General features: G+C 48.5%; 1 protein-coding gene across 1 annotated transcript in view; it reads left to right on the forward strand.

Annotated features, from left to right (window-relative positions):
• Positions 1-21,496, forward strand: part of PTPA (protein phosphatase 2 phosphatase activator) — a 44,462-nt gene that overhangs the window by 14,398 nt on the left and 8,568 nt on the right. The window contains exons 5-8 of the mRNA XM_077306879.1: positions 1,918-2,035; positions 5,569-5,668; positions 6,977-7,101; positions 9,000-9,100. Of these exons, the coding sequence (XP_077162994.1) occupies positions 1,918-2,035; positions 5,569-5,668; positions 6,977-7,101; positions 9,000-9,100 (444 nt within the window). The remainder of the gene's footprint in view (positions 1-1,917; positions 2,036-5,568; positions 5,669-6,976; positions 7,102-8,999; positions 9,101-21,496) is intronic.

Raw genomic sequence — 21,496 nt, forward strand, 5'->3', positions numbered from 1 at the left:
CTATTTTAATTCTGGGTATGAGCTTCCTTGTGTGAACACTACTTGGATACAACTTTGTCAGTCTTCTGGGAGCCCCTGGTCTCAAACTTTGTTCTGCTGCTTCAGCATGGCTGCCCACCTGAATCTGTCCTGTGAGGCAGGTGAGGCTGAGAGCATGAGACTGGCCCAAGGTCACCCAGGGAGCTTCCCTGGCCAAGACATGACTTACTCGCTTTCCACATGGCATAGTCAAGGCCATACCGGGTGTGCAGGGGAGTGTTGAACAAGACTTGCTCATCCAGTCCTCTGCTGTTTGAATAATAGAGTCATAGAATAACAGATTTGGAAGGGACATCCTGGGTCATGTAGTCCAACCCCCTGCACTATGCAGGTCACTCACAACCCTATTGTCCCTGGCTTCTGAGATGAGGCTGTTGGCCGCCCGGGAGAGGACCTTCTCGGTCATGGTGCCAACGCTCTGGATCTCTCTCCCCAGGGAGATTCACCTGCCCCCTTCTGAGGCTGGCTTCTGTCAGCAGGTGAAAATGTTTTCTGTTTTGTTTGGTATTTCCTCAATGATCCCTCCTTCCTAACCAATGTTAAAATTGCTGCTTTTATGTCTGTAGGTATTTTAAGTCTGCTTTCAATGTTTTTAGTGTTGCGTGCTTTTGGGAGGATTATTTTAATGTTTTTTAAAGTGTGATTTTATCATGCATGCGCCTTAGTGGTCCTCATAAGGACAGAAAGGTGAGAGATGAATTTTATTTATAATATATATTAGCGTAGGGCAGCCTTTCTCAACTTTTTCTCCTGTTGAGAATCTCCTGAAACATTCTTCAGGCTTCAAGAAACCCCAGGCCCGGTTGTGCAGAATATGGCTGGGCAACATAGGGCCTACATGCCCTTCTGGGGCTCCTCCCCTTCACACCCTCTCCAGGCCAACCATTGGCCAATTTTGGAAGGGGGAAGGGTGATCAATATGATCATATATCACCCAATAAATGTTTAACAATTTTTTTTAAAAATATAAAAAATTAACTCCCACCCATTTGGGAAACCTTTCCAGGACCTGAATTAAACTCTGAATGTTTAATCCTTAAAAAAAAAAAAGGTATTTGCCTCCCTTGATGGCTCTGTGGCCTGATTGGGGTCCTTTTGCCCAGTGTAACACTTCCCAATTATCACACTGAACAGGAAAACCTTTTAAAAAAAACTTTCTACTGCAGCAAGCAAATACACAGGGAATTTCTCCAGATCCGTGTGCCTCCCACAGGGTTTATTTATTTATTTATCATACTTATATTGAACAGAATTGCATATGTCCACATCATGCCTACACCAGAGGCCCATTCTATAATGCCACTTCTTGAGAGACATCTCCAGGGCCCCCTCTCACAGCCCTCCCCAAGAGCTGCTGACCCAGTGGCTTCTTCTGGCATGATGCCGTATGGCAGGCTCATTGTGTACAGAATGCAAAAGTCCGTTCCTTTATCTGAGATCTTGATGCAGAGGTTGGTTGACCCAGTCGTACCATAAACACCCCCTGAGTCATTTTCCAGACGTACCGGGCAGAGACAGGCCCCCTCCCTCTTTCAAGGATCCAACATGCCATCTCACAGACACTTTTTCAATAGGTGTTCAATCAATAAGAAGGTTGCAATCATTTCTTTAAATGTCACACCATCACCCTCACCCCCTACGTGGGGGGTAGAAAAAGCCATCCATGTGGATCATTTAAACATGTGCTTCATGCCGTTTGCATGAGGCATTGCACGGCACACGGAACTGGCACAACTGTCTCCAAAAATGGGATGAAGTTTGCACAGCTCAGATGTCTTCCTGACATGGGGAAGCTGCAGCCAGTGGAGTCTGAGAGCCTTTGATGTTGATTAACATTCCCGCTTTGGGGTTTTGTGTCTTTTTATTTTTATTTCTTAGGGAGCAGAAAACCTGGTGGCCACGGTGATCCCCAGACATCTTGCAGAGGCAGTGCCAGAGGTGGCCGTCTACCTGAAGGAAGCTGTTGGGAACTCCACCCGCATCGACTACGGCACAGGTCTCCATCTGTCGGGGCCTGGATCTTTTATTAGGGGGGGCGGCAGGACTTTCTCTGGAACCTACTTCAGCCTCCTGCTCTTCAGAGAGTCCCTTGGGGGCTGCTTAGCTGTTCCCAGCTGTCGCAGGGTCTCTAGGGAGAGTTACCTCCTTGAGAGGAAAAGGCAGCCTCTTGCCAAAACCCAGTCACTTCTGGGGAAGGAGGGGACGGGAGCCTCATTCCGTGCACTTTTGCTGAGAAATCTCTCTGATACTGGCACAGATTCTCCAGGTGAGCAGCCCTACATCATGCCCAGATGCAGCTCCTCCTGAGCGCCCGCTGCTCTCCAGCTTCAAGCTGCCGCCACCTTGGCTATAAAGGGGAGGGCAGCCAGCACCCGGGCACCCCCTCTGTCTTGGCCTGCCTGCAGCTGAGCTGACAATTCCCTCCCCATGACACCTTTGTGTCGCATTTCAGGATTGCATTGTAATGTTTTGGGATGCCGGTTTACAGCCAAGTCACTTATGCGCATTTGTGCCTTGGCTGCTGCATCAGAGGCAAAGGCACCCCCCCTTCTAGTTCTCCTCTGTGGCTCGTAAATCCATGTCTGGTTTGTACTGCTTCAGACCACTCCCACGACTATGGTTGAGGCCTGAGGGACACCAACATTCCAGCTGACCTCACTGTCCATAGCGTGGCCTCTCTTCGCCAGTCAATCCTACATCTTCTGCCTTTATTGAGGACTTGGCACAGGCTTTGCCCCCGCCTCCCTCTCCAGCTGCCCTGTGGCACTAGTATGGGGCAAACAGTGTTGGACTGGCAATTTGGGACTGTGCTTTTATTTGTTTTTTTTAGAGTGTATTTTTATGGTACTATAAGTAGGATTTCATTGCAATTTTATAAACTTGGATTTTATGGTTCCAGGTCGGTTGTAACCTGCCTTGTGTTTGCAGGGAAGGGCAGACTAAACACATACACTCACGCACACACTAACAAACACAAGATGGTTGCTCTATTACCCCCCTAACAGCTTTATCCCTGCAGTTAGAAAGCTAGTGTTTATGGGGAATGGCACTCCCAGTGTAGAATTTTCTTTTCTGGAAGATCATTAAACAGGATGAGCTCCTGCTTGTGGAGAGAAGCTGAGCTGTAGTTCTGCTCATTGAGGGACAAGCTGTGCTTCTGCAGCTGCGAGACACACGAGGCAGACCCCAGGCAATCTGTAGGCAGACAATCTGCCTCCTTCTACCTTTCTCCTGGAGTGCGCACAGCCAGCAGCGTGGGGCTTTCCATCAGCCCTCGCCGAATGCTCCAGTTTCCCCCCAGGAGTGCCTGGCTGGCCAGAACTGGCCTGGTCTACACATACAGACAAAAGAAACTGTTCCCATTAGATGATGCTGGAAGGAAAAGAGGCAGCAGCCAAGAGAGGGGAAAGGTGTCTAGCTTACACAAGTTGTTCCTCACACCCATTTCATCCTTACAGCAACCTTGCAAGGTAGGCATGCTAGGTGCCAAGAGTGCCTGCTGTGCTTCATGGCTGAGGGTTGACCTAGTTGGGTCTGATTGCCTGCCCTGTTTAACAAACTGGTGGGATGTCAGGGAACTGTTCCTATGTGCTCTGAGGCTAGAACAGACTCTATAGTGTGGCATGGGTTGGATCTTCCCCATTCACACTCTCAGTACTGCGCTGCTGAGCTGGTTCAAGACCTGGAATGCTCCTTCCCAACATCCCGCCTGTCTGCAAAAATGGGTGTCAGAATGCCAACCTGGCCTGTGGGAGGCATCATGTCCATTTCAGCCCTTGGTGCTAAGACTTCACCCAGATGGCCGCCTGTCTTCGTCTAACCCTGTAACAACAACCCCATGTTAGCTCTCCTCTGTGGATGGAAAGACTTTCAGTAGGGGGCAGTTTGTTTGAAAAGCAAATGTATATAAAACAGTGACACTTAAAATTGCCTGCACACAGCAGGCAAGAAAGTATTGGAAGAGCGTAGTTTTAAAAAGCTAAGAAGCAGGATAAAGCCTGGTGCAGAACTACTTTTGGTCAGCAGGGGGCGCTGCTGCCATTGGCTCCATTGCTTCCCCTCCAGTGAGTGTCCGGGAACCCCAAGCCACGTTCTTAAAGAACCAGCTCTAGTTACGCTCCTCCATTCTGTTTTTCTTCTTTTTGAAGGAGGGCAGTGTCTTGTACTCACCACAGTGACTGGGGCTCTGTTCTGTGGGAATGACGCCTGGTCTGCTTACTGCAAGCCTTCCAGTAGCAAATAGAGATTTCATTTTTAAAAAATTGGAAGGTCTTTCAGTTAGAATCCTATTCCTGGCCTGGCTTCAAGGTTGTTTACAATTTAATGCAACAAAAAGGAGTCTAATAGCACCTTTAAGACCAACCAAGATTTATTCAAGGCATGCTTGCACTCGAAAGCTCCCGCCTTGGTTGGTCTTAAAGGTGCTCTTGGTTTTGTTGTGCTACTTCAGACCAACACGGCAACCCACTTGAATCTACAATTTAATGTTTACCATTTATGATTGTCTTTATAATTTTCTGTTGTTGTGCTCTGCTTTGGGGCGTAAGGAAGAGCCATAGTATTCAAAATGGGTTTGGGCGTGTTTCTAGAATAGAGAAACATTTATTTGGACTTTGTGACTGGCAGTGCAGTCTTCTGCCATTCCATCAGTAAGGCCACTGAAATCAGTGGGCTTCCACTAGGGCGGGGGGTGGCCAAACTCCAATTCTCCAGCCTGTGCTGGCAAGGGCTCTTGGGAATTGTAGTCCATGGATATCTGGAGAGCTATAGTTTGGCCACCCCTGCACTAGGGTAAGTGTCCACAGGACTAGAACAAAGTTTTAGTCCAGTGGCACCTTTAAGACCAACATAAAGGTTGAAATCTTTGCATGAAAGCTTTATAGCCAGGATTCAACTTCGTTGGTCATAAAGGTGTCATCAAACATAAACTTTGTTCAGTTGCTTCAGACCAAGGTGACGACCCACCTGAATCTATGAACAGGGCTGTGAGGCTTTCCCAAAATTATGATTAAACCTCCCTCCCCCGCCAAACACACAAACATTTTCAGAATAAAACTAGATGTCATAGTGACCGTTCAGTATGTTAAAATACAAGATATGCCACAATGATAAATAATAGAAGGGGGGGAGGGAGAGTCTTATTTTGAGGAGCTGAACACTCCGCCCGCCTCCAGTTTGTCTTTTTGCATCTCCTCCTCCTCCTAGTGGGCAGCTAAAGAATCCGTTTAGACAGGTCCGAAACCTTGATCTCTACCACATACAGTCAAACAGGCTGACAGCTTGTTTAGTGCTTTGAGCGAGCGCCAGCGTATTGAAATGAGCCTGGAAATCAGTGGGACAACTGGCCACATTCTTTAAGCATGGCGAAGAGTTGTTACCAGTTGCCTGCGCCCATGGGCAAACTTGATTTTGCTTTCAGAACTGCCTTCAAGGGCAGCACATTGCAGTAGCCCAGCAACACGTACTATTGAAGCCTGTTTGATCTTCAGATTGAGCATCTCCATGTCCTCTCCTCTCCTTTCTTTTCAGGTCACGAAGCTGCCTTTGCTGCTTTCCTATGTTGCCTCTGCAAAATTGGCGTGCTCCGGGTAGACGACCAGCTGGCCATTGTCTTCAAAGTGTTCAACAGGTAAAGCTGCAGGGGGAGGGGAGGAGACCCAGGAGGGGTTTCAGGGCCGTGCCCCATAATGCAAGCCACAAAGTCCCCAAACCTTGCCTCATGAGTAGTCCTTAGAGCAAAACTTGATTGAAAGGAGAGCTTTAGTCACATGTCTGCCTGTTGACAATGGAGTAGGAAATGGGATGAGAACTATTTAAGAAACAAAATAAAGTCCTTGGATCAGGGGAGCAAAGCCCTTTGAAAAGCAAACTTGTGTAGCGGCTGCTGCTACATCACGTGGCAGAGGGTTCCACAGGCGAATGGTTCATCTATTGAAAATCTGTTATCAGTCTCTTAATGAGGCATATGACAACAGCTATGCCTCCCCCTGCAATATTAGGTTCCTCACTCAACAGTCGTGATATCAGTAGGAATTGTTTTCAAGTGTGTCTTGATGATGAAGCTGAAAAGTTTGTCAAGGGTCATAGTCATGTGCTGTGCAAGTACCATGGAAGCCACAGGATCACATACTGAGTTAAATAATTCTGCATCCTCAGAATATGCACTCTTGTTCGGAGGGGAGCTCCAAGTTTCTAGTCCTCAAGGCTGAGGAGGTGGGCCTAAAAACTGTGGGTGAAAATCTTTGCCTGGGGAAGGTTCACTGGGAAGAGAGCCTTGCCTGTTCGGATCAAGGGGCCTGCCAGGTGGGCAGTGCTATTTCCTACAGGCCCAAAGAAGGACAGAACCTCCCCCACCCCTCTGTCTGGAGCAATCCAGCCTCTAGGTCAGCCTTCCTCAGCTTTGTTACTGTTGAGAAACCCCCTGAAATATTCTACAGGCTTTGAGAAACCTCAGAAGTGGTGCAATCACGCAGAATATGGTTGGGAAGCATAACTGTGTGGATGCCCACCCGGGGCCTCCCACTTTCTCACCCCCTCCAGGCCCATCATTGTCCACTGGGGGAATGAGCCAACATGACCATATATGGCCATATCACCTGATAAATGCTTAACAATTTTTAAAAATATATTAAAACTTAACTCTCACCCATTTGGGGAACCCTTCCAGAGCTGTCAAGAAACCTCAGGACTTCACGAAACCATGGTTGAAAAAGCCTGCTCTAGGTTGACCTGCCCACCTGCTCTCCCGGTCTCTCTTCTTGTCCTCCTTATTGATGCTGAGCTCCACCCTCTTCCAGGTCTTGATCAGCCCATTGATTCCGAAGGAGAGGAAGCATTGATGTTTCTGGCTGTCTGACAGGCAACCTGGAACGATCTCATTGGGCCTGAGTAGCACTGGGGGCATGACTTGGCTGGTCTCGGTTCCTTTTCTTCTCAGGTATTTGGAAGTTATGCGGAAACTGCAGAAGACCTACAGGATGGAACCAGCTGGCAGCCAAGGAGTCTGGGGTCTGGATGACTTTCAATTCCTGCCCTTCATCTGGGGCAGCTCGCAACTGATAGGTAACAAGGCCAGGCAGCGTCTACGCTGTGCCAGTTATTTTTCTTTAAAAATCCAAATTCTTTAAGCATGCTTTAAGTGCGCAAGCATCACATGCCTGTGCGTTCTCCTTTGATGTTTTGTCAAGGGGTTTTCATACTCCCTCATCTCACTTGCTAAAAGCCAGCTGGTTCTAATGACAGAGAACTTGAATGCTTCACAAAGATCCATGATAGGCGGAGTGACTCTTAGAATCATAGAATCCTAGAGTGGAAAGGTGTCATGCAGGCGTCTAGTCCAACCCCTTGCTCAGTGCAGGATCAGCCTCAAGCATCCAGGATAAGGATCTGCCAGTGAGGAGGAGCTCCCCACCTCCTTAGGCAGCCCATTCCACAGCTGAACTAGACTCATAGAATTCCAGAGTGGGAAGGGGCCATAAGGGTCATCTAGTCCAGTGGTCCCCAACCCTCGGTCTGAAGACTGGTCTCGGTCCTTAGATCAGTCGGTACCGGGCCACGGCTCTTCCTCGTCCTCCTCCCCGGCTGCTGCCTTGGGGGCTGACCTACCACTCTGCTGCTGGCTCACCTTTCGTGCTCTCCAGCGGCTGCCATGGCTGGGGCTCCTCCTCGGCATGGCACTGTGCAGCTGCTGCTGGCGGTGCTCCCCAGTGGGCGGTGGGAAGTCAAGGGTGCCGGCGGGAAAGCAAGCAGAGCAGGGGCTCAGGCGGCAGCAGCAACGTCCCTTGGCAAAAGACTAGGCCCCCCGCCCCCCAGACCTCAGTAAAATTGTCAAGCGTTGACCGGTCCCCGGTGATAAAAAGGTTGGGGACCACTGGTCTAGTCCAACCACCTGCTCAATGCAGGATCCGCCTAAAGCATCCAGGATAATTAGTTGTCCAACCGCTACTTGAAGACGGACAGTGAGGATGTTAAGGATGCTTTTCTGTGTCCTCTGAGCATGTTCTTGGTGCACAAAGGCCATAGAAAGAGCATTGTTCATGGTGAAGGTTAGAAATAGTTGTGAGTTCATATGACCATTGTAAATGTTGGTGAGAGGAAGATGAAGGGTAAATTAGGCTCCTCTGTCTTCGGAGCAAGCATCACACTGCCCATTTCTTAGCCCTGGAGAAGGGGTGGAGGCTGGTTCCATCTCCTACATCAGGGTCTTCCTGGCCTTTTCGTTCCTTGGTCATTATTGACCTTAACATGTTAACTGGAGTGAGGTCTGATAGTGAGGGATCGTGGCCACTTCACTATATCTAAAGAAACCCAGGTTCAGACACTCGCTCTGCCATGAAGTCTGCGTCTTAGTCTTGTGGCAGTCGCATGCTTTCATCCTAATCTGCCTCGTGTGAATGCCTGAATCAGTCTTATGCTTCATCAGCCCTTTGCTCCATGCAGCTCAGGCTGGATCTGAGGCTGAGCAGAGGCAGGCCTTTCCCCACAGCTGCTAGCCGAGACCCACTTCTGTAAAAACATCTGATGCCAGGGATTGAACCTGGAACCTCCTGCAGGCAAAGCACAGACTCTCCTCAGACTGAAGACCTGCAGCTGTCTCCATATCAGATCAGACCATTGACCCATTCTGCTCTGACAATAGCCAGGACAAGGATTTGCCAGCCGTTTGGCTCCTTCGGTATGCTAAGCTTCTGCTCCTTAGACTCAAGCCCTCTCTAGCCTTGCACAGTTGTGGTGGATAAAATGGGTGGGTGAGGGGGCAAACTTGCACTAGTCAGGGCTTCTTGCAGGAAAGGCAGAATGAAATGCAATAGCTAAGATGGGTCAGCTGGCAGCTGAAACCAGGAATTCTTTGCTGGTTCAAACTGTGGATCTGTCGAGCAATCAAGTGATGCTCATGTTTAAGGCAGCCAGTTTTGATATCTGATGACAAGATTCCCTACCATTATGAATGACTCTTCCAGATCACCCGAACCTGGAGCCTCGGCATTTCGTTGATGAAAAGGTGGTGAACGAAAACCACAAGGACTACATGTTTCTGGAGTGCATCCTGTTCATTACAGAGGTGAGCATGGGGGAGCTGCCACAAGGTTTTGGCCTGTTTTAAACTTCTGTTGATGATTTGCAAAAGATGTTACTTGTGTCCTGGTCCTTGGTGCATTCTCCACCAGAGCTATTCCGCTCCCTATGCTAATTGGCCAGGTTTGGAGAGGGAGGGAGTGCTGAGTTAGTGGGGAATGGCTAGAGCGTTGGAGTAGTGTGGTTAGACCTGAGTGCAAATCCTCACTCTCCTAAGAAGCTCACTGCATGGATTGTGATTGGTCATTCCCTCCTGGTCTACCTCACAAGATGGAAGAGGGGAGAACCAGGCACGTGCCCTTCTGCTCCTTCAAGATGAAGTGCGCAGATAGTTGTCTAGTGGCCAGACTCACTGGATTCAGTGTTTAAAAAATGGGGACTGTTATCTCACTGTAAGAATCTGTATACCCTCTTTGCTTAATACTGCCTTTGAGTGTGAGGCAAGGAAGGCCTGTGCCATCATGTTGGACTATTCCTTGGTGAGTTAGGGGTACTGCTTGAAAATAAGGCTGTGTATGTTCACGTGGCTTGGAGAAATGGAAAAGTCCTTTCACTTGGGATCGAGTTTGAATCGTCAAAAGGGTGCTGTATCCCTTTGGACAAAAGGCACTTCTTTTATTCTTCGTCTAAAAAAACATACTGGAAAGGTGATCACAGAAACTCTTTGTGTGCTTTGCTTTGCTGCCACCTGGAGGATCTGCTCTGCCTCCCCCGCCCTCTGATTGTCAGTCCGGTGGCAAGGGACCAATTGCGCGCGGCTCTCAATTGGTCCCTTGCCACGGACTGACTAATCAGGAGGCGCAAAGCGCTCACCACGCCTGCCTCGCCACGCTGCGGCGGCCTTGCCTCCTCGCCACCGCACTACGAGCCTCGAGACGACCCCAGGTAGTCGCTGACGCGACCGCTGGGCCTTGGCGAGCCACCCCGCCCCACGCCTGCATCGCCACCGACGACTCCTGCGGCCCAGTCGAGCCACCCTGTGCCGCGCAGTCCCACCCCGCCCTGCCGACTCTCGGGCCCGGCTTGCGCCCCAAACCACGGCTGCGCCCAACCAGCTGGCCCCGCCGACTCTGAAGCCCAGCTAGTGCCCGCTGCATTAAGACTGCAGCGGGCTTATTTACTAGTAGTATCATAACACTATAGTGATATACTTACTACTGCTTAAAAAAACACAACCCTTGCCTAAACGGGCGGGGGGGGGGGATAGTTGGCAGAAAGGGCTAATGCAGAAACAACCCTAGCTTTGCAGCTGAAAGATTTTGCGGTCTACAGATCTTCGCTATTTTCTGTTTACTTTCCCATGATCAACAGGGGCCTCACCAGCCCCCTGAAAGAGCAACAGATTTATTGTGACATCCATTTTTGTTGACTGGTCTCACTTCATCAACACATGTATGCGTGATTATCAAGAGGGAGGTGATAAAGAGCTGGGTTAAAAGACTGTGCAGTGCAGGAAGCACACAGCGTGTTGTTATGTACCACTCGGACATATTCAGGAGAAGCACAATGGCCGTTCACAGTAGAGTGGCCATTGGTGATAACGCAGCCTCCATAGTTCTGCTGTGCTAGGACTTGCCAGCTGTGGGTGAGAAATGCCTGGTCTTTATTCTGGTCTTGGCAAATGCAGACAAATTGGGCCAACCTCAGGGTGCTCCAAGATGCCTGTTCGGTATGTGTTTGTTTTGCCTCAATAGACTGACCGAGAGTGCCTTGGGCAGTTGCTCCCAATAACCATTTGCCTGTTGCTTTTTGTGCCATGGTTTTTGTATCCCAAATGACGTTACGTCTTCCTCCTTGTTGTTGTTGTTGTTATGTGCGAAGTCGTGTCCGACCCATCGCGACCCCATGGACAATGATCCTCCAGGCCTTCCTGTCCTCTACCATTCCCCGGAGTCCATTTAATTTTGCACCTACTGCTTCAGTGACTCCATCCATCCACCTCATTCTCTGTCGTCCCCTTCTTCTTTTGCCCTCGATCGCTCCCAGCATTAGGCTCTTCTCCAGGGAGTCCTTCCTTCTCATGAGGTGGCCAAAATATTTGAGTTTCATCTTCAGGATCTGGCCTTCTAAAGAGCAGTCAGGGCTGATCTCCTCTAGGACTGACCGGTTTGTTCGCCTTGCAGTCCAAGGGACTCGCAAGAGTCTTCTCCAGCACCAGAGTTCAAAAGCCTCAATTCTTTGACGCTCGGCCTTCCTTATGGTCCAACTTTCGCAGCCATACATTGCAACTGGGAAGACCATAGCCTTGACTAAACGCACTTTTGTTGGCAGGGTGATGTCTCTGCTTTTTAGGATGCTGTCTAGATTTGCCATAGCTTTCCTCCCCAGGAGCAAGCGTCTTATAATTTCTTTGCTGCAGTCCCCATCTGCAGTGATCTTGGAGCCCAGGAAAATAAAATCTGTCACTATCTCCATTTCTTCCCCTTCTATTTGCCAGGAATTGAGAGGGCCGGATGCCATGATCTTTGTTTTCTTGATGTTGAGTTTCAAGCCAACTTTTGCACTCTCCTCCTTCACCCGCATCAACAGGCTCTTTAGTTCCTCTTCACTTTCTGCCATTAGAGTGGTATCATCTGCATATCTGAGGTTGTTGATATTTCTCCCTGCAATCTTGATCCCAATTTGTGACTCCTCTAATCCCGCATTTCTCATGATGTGCTCTGCATACAAGTTAAATAGGCAAGGCGACAGTATACAGCCTTGCCGAACTCCTTTCTCAATTTTGAACCAGTCAGTGATTCCATGTTCAGTTCTCACTGTTGCTTCTTGACCTGCATATAAATTTCTCAAGAGACAAATAAGATGCTCTGGTACTCCCATCTCTTTAAGAACTTGCCACAATTTGTTGTGCTCCACACAATCAAAGGCTTTAGCATAGTCAATGAAGCAGAAGTAGACGTTCTTCTGGTACTCCCTAGCTTTCTCCATGATCCAGCGTATGTTGGCAATTTGATCTCTAGTTCCTCTGCCTCTTCGAAATCCTGCCTGTACTTCTGGAAGTTCTCGGTCCACATATTGCTGGAGCCTAGCTTGTAGGATTTTGAGCATAACTTTGCTAGCATGAGAAATTAGTGCAATGGTGCGGTAGTTTGAACATTCTTTGGCATTGCCCTTCTTTGGGATTGGAATGTAAACTGACCTTTTCCAATCCTGTGGCCATTGTTGAGTTTTCCAAATTTGCTGGCATATTGAGTGTAGCACTTTTACTGCATCGTCCTTTAAGATTTTGAATAGTTCAACTGGAATGCTGTCACCACCACTAGCTTTATTGTTGCTCAGACTTCCTAAGGCCCATTTTACTTCACATTCCAGGATGTCTGGCTCCAGGTCAGTAACTACCTCATTGTGGTCATCAGGGATGTTAAGCTCGCTCTTGTATAGTTGTTCTGTATAATTTTGCCACCTTTGTTTAATCTCTTCTGCTTCTGTGAGGTCCCTACCATTTTGGTCCCTTATCATACCTACCTTTGCATGAAACGTTCTCTTCATATCTCCAGTTTTCTTGAAAAGATCTCTGGTCCTCCCCATTCTATTGTTTTCTTCTATTTGTTTGCACTGTTCATTTAAGAAGGCATTCTTATCTCTTCTAGCTTTTCTCTGGAATTCTGCATTCAATTGGGTGTATCTTTCTCTTTCTCCCTTGCCTTTCACTTCCCTTCTCTCCTTAGCTATTTGTAAAGCTTCCTCAGACAGCCATTTTGATTTCTTGCATTTCTTTTTCTTTGGGATGGTTTTAGTTGCTACCTCCTGTACAATGTTGCGAACCTCCGTCCATAGTTCTTCAGGCACTCTGTCTATCAGATCTAATTCCTTAAATCTATTTGTCACCTCCACTGTGTATTCGTCAGGGATATGATTTAGTTCATACCTGAGTGGCCTAGTGCTTTTCCCTACTTTCTTCAATTTAAGCCTAAATTTTGCAACAAGAAGCTCATGATCTGAACCACAATCAGCTCCTGGTCTTGTTTTTATTGACTGGATAGAACTTTTCCATCTTTGGCTGCAGAGCACATAGTCAATCTGATTTCTGTGTTGACCGTCTGGTGATGTCCATGTATAGAGTCGTCTCTTGGGTTGCTGGAAAAGAGTGTTTGCTATGACCATTGTATTCTCTTGACAAAATTCTACCAGCCTGTGCCCTGCTTCATTTTGTACTCCAAGGCCAAACTTGCCTGTTATCCCAGTTATCTTTTGGCTTCCTACTTTAGCATTCCAATCCCCCATGATGATAAGCACATCGTTTTTGGGCGTTGCTTCTAGAAGGTGTTGTAGGGCTTCATAGAACTGATCAACTTCATCCTCTTCAGCAGCAGTGGTTGGGGCATAGACCTGGATCACTGTGATGTTGAATGGTTTGCCTTGGATTCGAACTGAGATCATTCTGTCATTTTGGAGATTGTATCCCAAGACTGCTTTTCTTACTCTCTTATTGATTATGAAGGCTACTCCATTTCTTCTGCGAGATTCTTGTCCACAGTAGTATACCTGATGGTCATGTCTTCCTCCTATTCCATTGAGATTGATTTCTCCTTGCAGCAAGTGGTGGGTGACGGCAGTGTGTCTCTGATGGAATCACTGCCAGTGAAGCAAAGAGCACTTAGATCCAGGGGTCATAATTTGCTTAGGATCCCTGGCCCCAAAGAAACCAACCTGGCCTCAACCAGGGCTCCACCTGGTGAGATCAGGGCCCTGAAGGACCTCAAGCAATTCCATGGGGCGTGATGGGGTTATTCCGCTGCGCCTGTGAATGAGAAAGGGGAGGAGGAGGAGAAGAAGGAGAAGAGGAGAGTTGGTTCTTATATGCCACTTTTCTCTACCCAAGGAGTCTCAAAGCAGCTTACAGTTGCCTTCCCTTTCCTCTCCCCGCAACAGACACCCTGTGAGGTGGGTGAGGCTGAGAGAGCCTGAGATTCCTGCTTGGTCAGAGCAGTTTTCTCAGTGCTGTGCCCAAGGTCACCCAGCTGGTTTCATGTGGGGGAGCGGGGAATCAAACTCAGCATGCTAGATTATAATGTATTTTATAATGCTATATTTTCATAAGTAATTTCATGTTAGGTTTTATATGCTGATTTTATGAAATGTTGGATTGTGATTTTATTTATTGTACCCTGCCCTGAGCCCTCGGGGAAGGGCGGGGTAAAAGTTTGAAAAGAAATACAAATTAATTTATTAAAAAAAAACAACTGGGTCATGCCCATGCAGATTGTGAGCCCAGGACCCAAAGAGGGGGGTTCCAGGGGGCTTACAAGACCTCCCTGTTTTGGCTCTTCACCCATGACTGCAAAATCAGGGCTTGGTGAGTCCCTGGCATGCCATGAAAGATGGCCAACGGACCACATTGGGAATTGATGAGTCACTTCTTGGCACAGCCCAGTTTGGTTACCATGCAACCAGGCAGTCCAGCTGAGGCCCCCTGCTCTGCTGACGGGCTTGTCACACTCTGAAGGGCCAAGCTGACAATGATAAGGATCTCCTCTTAGAGACGGGGCATGCAGGAACTCGCTCAGGGAAGGCTGCTGAGTTAAGTGCAGCAAAACGTTCTTATAGGTTTCCAAAAGCAAGCCCAGAGGTTCCTGCTCGCTCCTCCAAAAGACAGAGCTCCCCTCCCCTTGCATTGGGTTGTGCGTACAACTTTTTCTTGTAGGTTTTATTTCAGGTTGCAGTGCCCTTTAATTTAGCTCCTGTAGCTCCACCTAGTGGCCAGTAAACTACTTTCTGCACTGTAAGATAAACTTGCATCTCCTCAACACCAAGTTTATTTTCTGGATTGCTTTACATTTAAAAAATAATAATAAGATTTTTTGTGGCTATATCTTCATGTTAAAGGCTTTCAGATTCAGCCTAACCTCACCTTTCAAGTTTAATTTCTAACCCTCACATCGTCATGGAAGATCAAGGCTGCATTTACTTTGAATTCCCTTAAATCAAGCAGGGATGCAAATGAGGAATTTAAAGGCGAAATTTAAACTATATTCCATCCTGTAGACTTTCACAGTGGCATTAGTGGGATGGTCAGTCCTTTGAAATGGAATTATTGGACAATTGCAAAATGCAAACCTGAATGTTGTTGGCTATCTTGACTTAAGATTCCAGTAAGTTCTACAAGCAGCCTACCCCCCCTCCACACACACCCAAGTCTTTTCCAGCTCCATAATGGACGGGGCTTTTTGGTTCTTGTATGTTCTTCCAACCCCTTCTGTGTGGATGCTTCGCCCCTCGTTTTTGTTTTCAACAGGAAGGGGAAACTGGAGTCGTCTTCCCAGCCCCAGGCCACCCAGCAGGCTTGTGGCTGCAGCTAGCAGCTCTCTTCTCCCAGGCCTGGGTCCAACCAAACGGCTTCCGTGGGCCACGTGGGCTTCTGCTGAACTGAGTCCGCAGATTCCACGCTGTGTCAAACCTCTCCCTCTTCTTTGAAATGTAATACTTCCTGCAGGACTTCGCTCCCTCCTCCCCACCCACCTGGGCCATTTCACAGCCCCCCTGACCCCCTGCCCCCCACCCCCAAGAGGCCTGCCAAGCTCAGGGCAGGGATGTCAAATTTCCCGATTCTGCTGGGTGGTTGGATGTGGCTGGGTTCAGCAGCTCGTCTGGGATGTAGTTTTTTCCTAGTGGCTTCAAAGTGAATATTGTTGATTGGCTTCATGGTTTGTGGGGACCTGGGCAAGGGGCCATCCTGGCCCTCTGCTCACTGGGCACCCTGCCCCTTCATAAACATGAGTGTGGGCCACACTCTCATGTTCCTTTAAGCTCTTCCAGTCCCTGCCTTATGAAAAGGGGCTTGAAAAGATCGTGCTCTGAGCCTCTCTGGATGCACCCTGTTCCAGGTGGGAGTGGGTGGCTCAAGTATCTCTGGCTTGGGCAGATGCTCCAAGGCAGCGGTCCCCAACCTTCTAGTAGTCGGGGACCGCCTCCGAGGGTTGGAGAGAGCCGGTGGCCTGGCCTGGCCGCCGCTCACAAACGCGCACGCGCAGTTGTCGCACATGCATGTTCTCACCACTAGGTGGCGCTAACACGCATGCACAGAGCTGCTGCGCGTGCGCGTTTTCGCCAGCAGGGGGCGCAAACACGCATGTGCGGCGTGTTTGCGTTGCTGGCGGCCGTGCCTGCTTCTTCCCCCCCTCTCGCTGTGGGGGGGGGAGGAAGGCGCGGCTGCTGGCGGCCCGGTACCATGGCCTTTGCGGCCCGGTACTGGGCAGCGGACCGGGGGTTGAGGACCCCTGCTCCAAGGCACAAACTTTGATAGCACCCAGCTTTGAAATGTGTGGATGAAATGTATATTTTATACGCTTTGTTATTAGTTTCCTTGGGGGGCCCAGGTGGGCAGGATAAAAATCTGCCCTTGTAAACATTTCTTTCTCACTCTGGTATAACCAAGAAATGGGACACTGGGTGGGCTATGCAGATGGAGGAGTGGGACTTTGCAACTAAGAGGAGGCTTGGGTGAATGTGACCCCCAGAGGCAGGGAACAGGATGATGCTCTGCCCCAAATCTGCCCCTATCCCCCTTTTTATCAGAGTAAATGGTTGCAATTCATTTCTATAGGGAAGGTCAGAAGATAGGATCAGACCAAAGGCCACCTGGTCCAACTTTCACTTCTGTTGGTGGCCAAACAGATCTTTCTCAAAAGCTTCCAAGTAGGACTTGAAGACCGTAGCAGTCCCCATCGCTTGCCCTCAGCAGCCATTGAACGGTAGGCTGCTTCTGGATCTGAAAGTTTCTTGATAGCCTGTGACTTTGATCTAAGTTCCATAGATTAATTCTGCTTTGCGTGGAAGGGCGCTTTATGAAATCCCCAGACGATTATGAGCATTTTGCCAATGTGATACTACGATTACTACCATGACAGTCTATTGGAAGAGCAACCACTGACGAAGATAAATCAGAAAGCGGGTTACTTAAGCTAGGATCCCGTTTTGGTTGACTCTTTATGTTTGATCATATGTTTGACCATTTAGACTTTGTTATAAACATAGAGAAGACTACTTTATCATTGTGCCTCGTGATTTCCTTTTTTCTTCTGAATCCACATTGAGGAATCCACGGTTCTATACTTGTTCTGAATTGACTGCTGGTTGATTAAAGGGTGGTTACAGAAAATACACAGTGGTGGTGGGGAGGACTCTCTTTCCAGATCACTGAGCTAACCTGCCCTCCGCCTGTGATGCTGGCAGCCTGCCTCTCATTGGCAGGAGGGTATGTACAGTAGAGCAGGGCAGGCCGAACAGTGGCTCTGCACATGCTGAAGTGGACTCATGGGAATTGTAGTTCATGGACATCTGGAGAGCCACCATTTGGCCACCCCTGCAGTAGAGCTTTGCCATTTGTGGATTTGTGATTTGTAGTTCACATTCTGGTAGTGTGATACAGTCTCTAGTTTGTCTATACTCTCACTACACTATTGTCATAATATTTGTACCACTAAAAAATGGTGGGAAATTTGTTACTAGGAGACCGTAGACTCCTGCCTCCAAGTATTCATGGATTTAAACATGTGAGATGATCCCAGGAATGGATACCATGTGGTTTTCCATGTGTCTTTGTGAACAGTTTGAGAAGCGCACTGTGCCACCGAGGGGCAGTTTTGACCCCCTACCTCCAAGCATACTCTGCCCATCAGAAGTATAGGTATTTTGCTGGTTCAAACAGATTAAAGTGACATCTGTATTCTAATCTATTCTCCCCCCTGCTCCCCTGCAAAAAAAAGGTTGCTTGCTTGTATGTAACAGCTGCGTTCTGGAGCTTCATTGTACTGCAGGAGCAGTTTTTTCAATCTCGCTCATCAATGGTTGCCACTCTTGTGTGTGCTTGGCCACTGTGTACAGCTTTACAATGCCATTTCTTTTGTGATTTGCAGCCATTAGCACTTTATTGTCACCTTGTGGCAGAACACAGCATTGCAACTCCAGCAAAAGGGGAATAGCTCAGTTTGCAGGGCCTCACCATGAGTGCATCTCTTCTCAAGCTCAGCCAGTCAGTTGTAGAAAAAATGGAAATACAACTTGCTGCAATCTTCATAAGCATGCGCACCACTGCAGTGATTTCTTTGTTTTGCTCCTATTCTTTGGCTGCCAGTCTTAAATGCATTTGTTTCTCAGCCTGTTCCACATATTGGGGTATCTTGAGAGTTGTGTACCAAATATCAGTCCCCGGACTGTGTGGAAGCATGCCAACAATTTCCCTGTTCCTGAGAGCGAGAGAGAGAGAGAGAGAGCACCCCGTTTGTCTTCAAACGGCTGTGTCAAATGGCTGTTAGTTTGGGAACCACGCTGAGTCTCTAGCAAAGGAGAGCTTGGCTGTGTGGCTTTCTGTGCTGCATTCTTACAAAATTCCATCTCTTCCAAAGACTCCCACACAGACCGACTTCTCTGTGCCCTACTTTGTTCCTTTGTCTGCGGTGGTTTCCCCCTCCCCTCTCCAGCTGATTTGGCTCCGGCTTGTCCCTTCTCTGAAAGGCTGGGGCCTGAAAGTGTTGAGCGTCAGTCCCTTGTGAAGCAGAGACGGGGTGTTAGAATCTGGAGGCATTTCTGCCCCCGGCACCCCTCTTGCCATGTGTGAGTGCAACGCCTGAAGAAAACCAGGCTGGGTTTGTGTTCCTTTAAAAAGCAAAGAGCGGGCAATGCAACTGCCCCCTCCCCTAGTTTTCTCCTCTGCTTCAATGCCCCCCCTTAAGATTTGGCTTCTAAATTTGGAGGTTTTGGAAGGGGGGACTCGGATTTCAGCTGGAAGGGAAGGAACTGACAGGAAGGAGCTATGCCGGGCTGCCTCCCCTCCCCCCTGCTTTTCTTTCCTTTTCTTTTTTTTTTTACTGACAGAGGAACCATTTACAAAAGGCTGATTCTCTTGGGAACCGAGAAGCAGGAACGCAACGTCTGTGAGTAATTTCCTGCTCAATATGGCCGCCCTGACTCACTCCATTCCCCTGGGGTCACTGTGGGACTGCAGCTCTCTCTCTCTCTCTCTCTCTCTCTCTCTCTCTGCCTCTCTTGCTTTTTCTCTCCAGCTCTGTTGCTTTCTTTTCCCTTCTCCCTCTGTGGCTAGAATGAGCTCAGGTTTTCCTCCCCCTCCCCGCCCGAGTTCCAAACAATAGCAGGGGCTTCAGCTAGAGCAGATGTTGGTTTGCAGCTCTCTCTGTGCCCACGCAATTGGGGTGCACTTGGAGTCTCTAACCTCCAGCATGCCAGACTAACCTTCAGAACCTGCCTGCCAAAGAGGCCTGGAGCCATCCATCTAAACAATCCAGGGCCTTGATGGGGACGGCCAGAGGGGCCAGTTCCCTCTGTTGCGAGGACCAGCCACGGAGGCGGAGATCACTGCCACTCTGCATGTGTCAAAACTGCCCCTCTCCTGGCAGAGGTTTTGTGGAATGAGGCGTGGAGGTTTGTAGAGATGGGGGCAGGGAGCTCAGCTAGGGTTTTGCATGGGACCATTCCAAGCGCTTCGTTCCAAAACTTCACATTCTGCAATGGGAAGGAATGCATCTGTGGACACCCAGTTCTATTTCGGGAGGACCTGTGCTGGGAACAGCTAGGATCAGAAAGCCCAGCTCGCTAGCTCTGATGCACAAGCACGTCTTGAATTGGGCCGGCTTTAGGGCTGTGACGGTCACCGGCTTAAAAGAATTTGGAGATTAATTGCCTAAAACAACTGTTATGATGATGAAAAGCGTGTTCTTTGTTTCTAGGTTTCGTTTAGAGTCAGTGTTGGCAGAGCATGCGCATTGCATGCGGGAGGTCCCGAGTTCAATCTCTGGTATTTCCTGCTAAAGGGAGCAGGGCTAGGAAAGGCTGTTCTCTGCCGCAGACTGTAGAGAGCCGCTGCCAGGCAGAGCTAAGTTAGATGGTATAGAAGAAGAAAACCGCTATGGATATTTGTGTGTGTGTGTGTTGGAAGAGGCCTTCCCTCTTATGCAAGGGAAGAGGCATTCTCCCTGCTCTAAAATGCTGTCTTGCTTATCAAAACAAGGCACCATTGGTCCAAAAACTCTCCCCCCTACTGGGTCTGTTTTTCCTATGAAAAGTTTTCACTCAGTCCATTGAACTGACCGTGTAATCCAACCAATTGGGGCTGCCAGATTCTCCCTGGCAACTGAGGGGATGGGAAGTCTCACCAGAAGCAAGAGAGGCTCAGACGACAGGTAACACCGTGCCTTATGTCACACAGCCACGTCATGTGCCACTCTGGTATTTGGGCAAAAATTCAATGGTAAATGGGCATCCACCATAGAGGTTTTGCCCACATACCAGAGTGTCACCCTCATGGCCCTGACCTGATGATGTCACTTCCTGGTCACATGGGCAGTGACATAGGCATGGCGCTGCATGTCAGCTGGGCCTCACTGTTTTCCAGGATCCGTTCCCCCACCGGCCTGTGGATTGACTGCAGCAGATGTAGACAGGGGCAGCTTTTGTTTGGGATGGCATTGCACACCCTGCAGCCTGGGAAGTGGCTTCCTGGCGTGCTCTGGGGCACCTTCCAGCAGCCCCTAAATTTGGAGCAGCTGCCAAGCCTCTCTAATACAAAGGACACAGTTATTTATTTTATCTCTGTCATTTATAGGCTGCCTTTAAAATTGAGACTCAAGGCAAATTACACAGAGTTAGTCAATAAACAATGCAATAGGATTAGGGTTGCAGCAAGCAGGAGCAGTTTCTTGACGTATTAAATGATGGGGGGAAAAACATCCTAGTAGTCAGCAAGCTACACCCACCCGAAAGTCTCAAATTGCCTTCCCTTCCTCTCCCATGAGGGAGGTGGGGCTGAGAAAGCTCCAACAGGACTGTTGTGTGAGAACAGAAATATCAGGACTGTGACTAGACCAAAGCCACCCACCTGGCTGCAGGTGGCAGAACGAGGAATCAAACCTGGCTAGCCAGGTTAAAAGCTGCCACTTTTATTAAAAGGCGAAAGATCTATGTGATCTGAAGAGAAACCAGAAGAAGTCTTTCAAGAACAATGGGGCCCCTATCTGAACTACTTAAAAAGATAACAATAACAAAAGCTGAACTGGAAGGAGTTATTTTTAATACACTGTTATTATAGAGTCTACAAGCAATATAATGTACTATGTGTAGCAATCTTATTTCTTTCTTTTATTTTTTGGAAAAATAAAAATCTGAATTAAAAAAAAGGCTGCCACTTTTAACCACTATACCACGCTGGACCACAGTCCCTAATAATTTTTTGAATAACTTTGAGTCACTCAGTGCACGCTAGTCTATTGATTGCATCTGGAATGGTTTGGTTTGACATAGTTTGCGGAAATCCTTCAGACTGTTCCACAAGGCAGGGGCCACAGCTGAGAAGAGCAGTGGTTGATTTTGCCCTCCTGCAGATGGGCCCCAGCAGAAGAGCCTGCTCCAATGAGCAAAGCTGGTGTGGTGG

The sequence above is a fragment of the Paroedura picta genome, chromosome 12 (genome assembly GCF_049243985.1).
Source record: "Paroedura picta isolate Pp20150507F chromosome 12, Ppicta_v3.0, whole genome shotgun sequence".
Taxonomy (NCBI): Eukaryota; Metazoa; Chordata; class Lepidosauria; order Squamata; family Gekkonidae; genus Paroedura; species Paroedura picta.